General features: G+C 44.1%; 1 protein-coding gene across 3 annotated transcripts in view; it reads left to right on the top strand.

The window, feature by feature from the left end:
* Nucleotides 1-7,195, top strand: part of ZNF341 (zinc finger protein 341) — a 35,854-nt gene that overhangs the window by 6,404 nt on the left and 22,255 nt on the right. The window contains exons 2-4 of one of the 3 annotated variants that reach the window (XM_015410386.1): nucleotides 1,045-1,155; nucleotides 2,577-2,764; nucleotides 5,141-5,290. In XM_015410386.1, the coding sequence (XP_015265872.1) occupies nucleotides 1,045-1,155; nucleotides 2,577-2,764; nucleotides 5,141-5,290 (449 nt within the window). Of the gene's footprint in view, nucleotides 1-1,044; nucleotides 1,156-2,576; nucleotides 2,765-5,137; nucleotides 5,291-7,195 lie in introns of those variants that run through there. The other 2 variants (XM_015410385.1, XM_015410387.1) reach the window with 2 other exon arrangements.

Raw genomic sequence — 7,195 nt, 5'->3', positions numbered from 1 at the left:
GAATGTAAACACAAACAAATAGCTTTATTGTATACAAAATAAAATAAAAAAGTAAAAATGTAAAGAACTTACACTAAGCTCCTGAGAACTAATTCCCCAAGTAATTATGCATGTATATACACACACACCAGCAAGAGGGTGAACTTGATAAAAAGGAAAAGGGAGGAAATTGGGAAGTTTTAGGGAAGGGACATACAACCTGAAATCATGGGCTTTAGGTCTGGAAAGGAGTCTGCAATGCAGTTCAGGAGTAGTCAGAAACCTGGGCACACTTTCCACTGACCTGGGATGGTCTTTTTATGGGAAGCTGGACACGGGAACCCACTTTCCCAGGAACCTGATTGGTCCCAGATGTGAAGTTTGAATCTCACTGGCTGGTTTAGAGTTATCTGCTGTCAAACCTTGGTGGGGAAAAGTGGGGAAAATACCTTGATTAGGCTTTTGTGAGCCAAATCTGCATGGGCACAGTGAGCCTGGGTGAGGCGAGATCACTCCTGAAACAGGATGGAACGTAAATTAATGACTTGAGTGCCCCTCTTGAATGAGCAAAAAAAAGGGGAAAGTGAACCAGGTGTTGGTTAATGAAATAGTAACTTCCTTGGGCTGGGCAGACACCTCTGGGATATGCCAGGACATTCCAAAATTGAAAAGTCTTTTGTTATTGAGAATGAAATGAAGTCTTACTGTTACTGAGAACCCTGAGCTGGAGGAGATTGCACTTAATCAGTTTGTAATGCCAGCACACCCTACCTCTTTCCTGGGCTTTCATGGCTGTACTCAGGTGCCTTCATGAGACTTTCAAAACTTCAGGTCCCCTTGGCACTTAGGCTCTAAAAGGGGGTGCCTCTTAAAACAACTAAGTCCAAAATAAGACTGGGACCCCATTAATGAGGGGTTGGGGTCCTCATACCTTCTCTGTGCAAAGCAGATGCTCTACCACTGAGCCACAGCTCCAATTCGTCAAACAACCTCCTTTGCCTCTCTAACCCTTTGTGGATGTTTCAGAATGCAGCCCCTTCCACTGCCCGTTCTCTGTCCTTTCAGGAATGGATAATCAGACCGTGCTGGCTGTACAGTCCTTACTAGATGGCCAAGGAGCAGTGGCAGATCCGTCAGCACAGAGTGTTAACACATCCAGCACCATCCAGTCCATGGGTGAGTCCTTTGTTTGCATGTGAAAGCCTAAAAGGAGAAAAAGAGTCAGGGCTCTCCATCAATTGCCTTATTTATGTATTCATTTTATTTATGGCTTTGTTATCTGTTGCTGTGTTGATCAGTATCACGTTATGAGAACCCTGTGAGATGAAGATACTTACAGGGCTTTTCTTCTGGGGAAATGCGCCGGAACAGTTCTGGAACCTCTTCAACAAAATTAATGAGTTTTCAGTATACAGATTGAAACTTCATTTCCCTCTTTAGAGTTCCGGCATCTTTTTCAAAAAAGAAAAAAGAGCCCTGCTTATGTACCTCCCTCAAAGGAATGAAATCTTATTTTGCCCTTCTAGCCCATTTCACAAACACTTTTCTAGTAATATACATGGAGTGACTTAGAGTCAGTGTTAGAAGAGTTGTATCTACTTGCTGTATAGGAAAATGGCAAAGTGAATTTTATTTTACAGTAACCCAGAGTGAACTTTTGGAGAAAAAAAAAGTCTAAAATGATGTTGCTATAAGGAAGTAATGATTAGATATGCGTGAAACAAAATTCACTCTTAGAGCTCTATAGAGTAAAAAGCATCAGCTGATTGCCATTTTAAAATAAAAGATAGTCAACACTTCCACGTTATTTCTTCCTATAACAAGATTGATTGTGGTATTTATGAACAGTTTCCTCTTGGGTTTTCTATTAATCTGCACTTTTCTGCATGTTATATTCTTTTGGGATGTGATACTTATTTGTGATGGAGATCTCATGCCTCTGATTATGGAGAAAGGGCCTTTTGTGAAAAAGCCCCACAAATTCCTCAAAACCGTTACAAACCTGAGTGGACCTAAGGGAAGCACAGTTTCAACGAGAATGTTCAAAGGGAATACGGGAGAAGTGTGTTGCTTCTCACTGAAAGTCATAAGTGTTGGCATAATAGGAAATATTGTTTATCCCTTTTGTGGTTCCTTATGGCACTGTCTATAAAATGGCAGGAAGGGAGGGGACTGGAAAGCTAATCTGCCTGCAGGAGGCCTTGTACAGTTTTCTTGCTTTTTAAAACTGATTTATGCTTGGTTTTTGCTTCTTGTATACCAAGCTTAAAGAGAAATGTGTACCTCTAAATATGTAGTCGACAAGCTCTGGTGTACTTCCACTATACCTGTGTTTGAAATATGCATTTCTTCATCACAACTTACATGTATAGGCAAAAAACAAAATGGTACGATTGCTGGGTACAGTGTGAACTGGGCTCCTAACAGGCACTGTTGTCATGTGTCACCGTTCATTAGGCTCTGTCTAAAAGCCTGTTTTGGCCTAGGCGCCGTTTTAAAAATGTTCTCTTGTTGAAACTCCTAGTTATTCTCGAATGTTACTCAGAAGAAGGATTCTAGGGCTAGATCAGCCATTTTCTTTACTTTCCTGACTGCAGATGACGAGGATGTGTTCCTTTGCGGGAAATGTAAGAAGCAGTTCAACTCGCTGCCGGCATTCATGACCCATAAGCGGGAGCAGTGTCAAGGCAATACCCCCTCCCTGGCTACAGTCTCGCTGGCCACCAACAGTGTATATACTCCATCCATTACATCAGTGCAGCAGGCTCAGACCGCCAACAGACAGGTAGATATGCCTATTAAGGATAAGATCCTTATCCTAACTCAGTTCAGTTTTATCGTTTAATCAACAAGGATATCACAATGCTCAGGTAAGACAGGTGATAGAGATTTCCTACTAATAACAGAAACATAATTCAGCTGGATGAGATGCTCTGGACAATTCATTAGATGAGTTTCCACAAAGCCCCATCTGACTTTCTGGGTAACCAAAGCAGGTTTAGCAGTTTTATGCATCAGATCATTTGAAGTGCCAAAGCATGTGTTGGAGCCACAGGAGCTAGTCTTCAGCCCTGTATTAGTCACTTCCAGAGTTTACCTCTGCATCAGAACCAGCCAAGAACAGTTTGTATTTCTCTTTCTTATTTTTTTTTGTGAGTATTTTTTTCCTGTGTGTATGCCTGGAAGTCATGGCTGACTTCTGGCTTGGACATTTCAGAGAGGTGGCTTACTATTACCTGCCTCCCAGCTATGGTATTCTTTGAAGGTCTCTCTTCCAAGTATTTGCCAGGGTTGGTCCTATTTAGCTTCCAAGATCTGACGAGATCAGATTTGCCTAGGTTATCCAGGTCAGGGTGTATTTCTCTTTTAAACAAGTGTTGTAAACCTGTTTCAAACTGTGACTTGCCCCTCAGTCAGGGGCAAAGTAGACATTCAGGTTTTTAAAGAGCTGGGTCTGGGTTCCCTGTAGCCACACAGCAGCTGTGGGGAATGGCTTTTTTAAAAAAAACAAAGGAGAGCCTAAAATAATATGAGGTCAAGGAATGTTATAAAAATGATACAAAGGGAATTCCCCGTTATATGTATTTATGGCTGCGGTCACATGGAGCATTAGCCACGCTACAGAGGCGGAAGATAGGCGGATTTTCCGGGCACGATCACACCGCAACATCTGGGAAGCGTAGAGCTCCCGTGGCGAACCTGAGGCTTCCTGCCGAAGATGCGGAGTTAAAAACTAGTACCTCCAAGGTACTAGTTTCCGGAAACTGCGGGGCTAGGGCTGGCGTCTGATCGCGTTTCCGGTGGTGGCATCCGGCACCCGCCCATGTCCCTTCGCAAACAGGTTCCCCCCCCAAAGTCTCCACAAGATGTGCACAAGCACCCAATGGCGCATGCACACAAAGAGGAAAGCGAAAGTGCCGTTTCGGCTTAAAAAAAATAAATGACCCTGTTTGTCACGGCAGCGGCGCCTAGCCATTGCTGGTGTGATCGTGCCGCGCCACTTCTTTGCCACACTGCAGGATCGTCGTGTGATTGCCACCCTCGTTTACCCGCCAGTGCCGAGGGAAGGACCTGTGGTGTGCCGCTGGTGCGTCTGATCGCTTAATCGCGGATCAAACTGCGCCGGGGCAATTAGCCACACCTCCCCCCGCGCGCGATATCCGGCCCGTGTGACCGGGGCCTATGTATGTTTTTCTATTTGTTTGTCTTAGATATGCTTTCCTGCACTGAAACTGTGGTGTGTGGGGGGGTTATTTCCTGTTTTTTCTGCTCCACATGGAGTATTCTGTGCTTTGTGGAGCAGCAAAAATGGGGAAATACCCCCCCCCCCGCAGTGTTTCAGCACAGGAAAATGGCTGGGGGGACAGGAGCCCCTTATCCCACCATGGTGGCCTTCAGAGCCCGTTTGGGGTTTCCTTTATTTTTTAAAAGCCATTCGCCGCAGCTGCTGTATGGCTGTAGGGGGCCCAGAACACCAGCTCTTTAAAAACCCAAATGTCTAGTTTGGCCCTCAGAAGTCAGTAATTGTCTCCTAAATTTGTGGGATGAAGGGAGCATGCAAGCACATGATTTGTTCTCCTAACACCAAACCATAGCTCAGTATGTTCTGTGACCTGAGCCTGTAGGAAACAAACTAAACCTGAATGGAAGGGAGATATAAGATTTTTGATACATCATCAGGATCTCAAGCTGTCTTATGCTGCTGTCTTTTTCAGTAGCCTGCAGGGTCTCTCTGCTTCCGAAGCCCAAGTAGAATATAGATCTTGCAAGTAAGCACAGGGGTTCTTGGAAACCGACTATCTTAACTTGTCTCCAGAGTCCTGAACTGCTGGGTTCCTGAAACAAAAAGGGTGAGCTCTCATGTTTCTGTATAGTTGCACTTGGTTGTTATTGTGACCCTCTTCCAGGTGATATATCTTACAGGAATGTTGTGATAATTACCGAGATGGGGTTTATGAAGCACTTTTAAGTACACCAAAGTACAATATAAATCCTAAATGTTACTTTCCAAGGCAAGGATTGATTGTAGCATTCTGTAGACCCTTATGTTCAGGCAGTCAGTTGGAGAGATTCCATTTTCTTACAACCTGTTTTATACATTGTTTGCAAGAACAAACATGTTACTTTTATGCTGAGATCCAAATTTTCCCCCTCCCAGCAGATCTCTACATATATTACTGTGCCACCCTCTCCTCTGATCCCGACACTAGTTCAGGGTAACATCTTAGTGAGTGATGAGGTATTGATGTCTGCTATGTCAGCTTTTACAACTCTGGACCAAACCATGTCTGCAGTACAGCCTTCTGTGCAGGTAAGTAGACTCTTTTTTCCTGTCTTTTAAGATGTGTGAAAGTGCTGGCAAATTGCACACATAGAACTGGATTAAAAGCAAGGTAATTTAATGGATAGCTTACTGTAAAGACACACAGATACAAGAAGAAGAAAGCCTGTGAAACTGAAAGCCTGTCAGAACATAACTGCCTCTTTCTAAGTCAAATAACTATTTGATAACATGGTAAACACTGCAGTCACTACAAAATGACTGGTTTCACACTTTGACTGGAATGTATACAGCTGTTCAGTGCTAAATAAGTGGCTAATTGCTCACAGCAATGGGAGATGTTGCAGTCATTGCGTAATTCCATGTTGTCCAGTGGTCAAAATGGCAAAGAGTGCATTAGAAACCTTTGGGAGCATCTGGTGTTATTGCCAGCTAAGAGGTTAAATGCAGATTTCCACCCGTGATTTTCCTACCTTCCCCTCCCGCTGTCCAAAATATCCCTGAAATCCTGTTCCCTGAAAATAAGGTTTCATGCAGCCATAGAATGGGGGATACAAGAAAAACACACATGGAAACAATATTAGCTTGGATCCAAGCCAAGGAGTACACATGCTGTGATCTCATCTCCTCTACCCTCAAAAGATATGCTGGGGCGGGGGAGAGAAACCTTTGGGAAAGGCATGGAAAATAATGGCAAACAGTGTCTGTGGAAAGCCATGGTATACTATTAACATCTGCATTTTTTTAGTTTCATCCTCCTTTTTAAAGTCAGGCTGAAATATATGAAGGGCAAGTAACAGCATCTTGTGGTGCCTGAAAACTGAACAAATGCATTGCAGCTTTCGCAGTCGAGAGTAGAACCAGTATTGTCAGAGGTGCCTGCTTCATCAGATGCTACTGTTCTGTCTGACCAAAGTGCACTCTGGCTCTTGAAAGTTTAAGCCTTCATTGACATACTAGGTGCTAGATGAATCTTGTTGGTTTTGCTGCCAGGCAGATGTCCCTCTGTAACATGAAAAAGAGAGCACAAGACTGTGTAAAAATGGGAAATATCTGATTGCAGTTATCACCCTTTTAAGTCCATTAGAACATAAGAGAAGCCATGCTGGATCAGGCTAATAGCTCCTCCAGTCCAACACTCTGTGTTACACAGTGGCCAAAATCCAGGTGCCACCAGGAGGTCCACCAGTGGGGCCAGAGCTCCAGAAGCCCTCCCACTGTTGCCCCCCCAAGCACCAAGAATACAGAGCATCACTGCCCAACATATAGTGTTCCATTTATACCTTGTGGCTAATAGCTGCTGATGAATCTCTGCTCCATATGTTTATCCAATCCCCTCTTGAAGCTGGCTATGCTTATAGCTGCCACCACTTCCTTGTGGAAACCTCTATCATGTCAACCACTTCCTTGTGCAAACCTCTTCCTTGTGCACTGCGACCACTTCTTTGTGCAAACCTCTATCATGTCACCCCTCAATAGTTGTTTCTCCAATCTCTTTCATCTTTCTTCATAGGGAAGGTGCTTCATCCCCTTAATGATTTTAGTTGTCCTTTTCTGCACTTTTTCCAATGCTATAATGTCTTTTTTGAGGTGCAGTGACCAGAACTGTACACAGTATTCCAAATCAGGCCGCCCCATTGATTTATGCAGGGGCATTATGATACTGGCTGATTTGTTTTCAATCTCCTTCCTAATAATCCCCAGCATAGCAAACTGCAGGAGCCAGTTTGGTGTAGTGGTTAAGTGTGCGGACTCTAATCTGGGAGAACCGGGTTTGATTCCCCACTCCTCCACTTGCACCTGCTGATGTGACCTTGGGTCAGTCACAAGCTCTGGCACAGCTGTCCTTGAAAAAGAGCAGTTTGTGTCAGAGTTCTCTCAGCCCCACCCACCTCACAGGGTGTCTGTTGTGGGGAGGGGAAGGGAAAGGAGTTT

The sequence above is a fragment of the Gekko japonicus genome, unplaced genomic scaffold (assembly GCF_001447785.1).
Source record: "Gekko japonicus isolate JY-2015 unplaced genomic scaffold, Gekko_japonicus_V1.1 scaffold1819, whole genome shotgun sequence".
Lineage (NCBI taxonomy): Eukaryota > Metazoa > Chordata > Lepidosauria > Squamata > Gekkonidae > Gekko > Gekko japonicus.
This window is presented reverse-complemented; position numbering and strand designations above follow the sequence as displayed.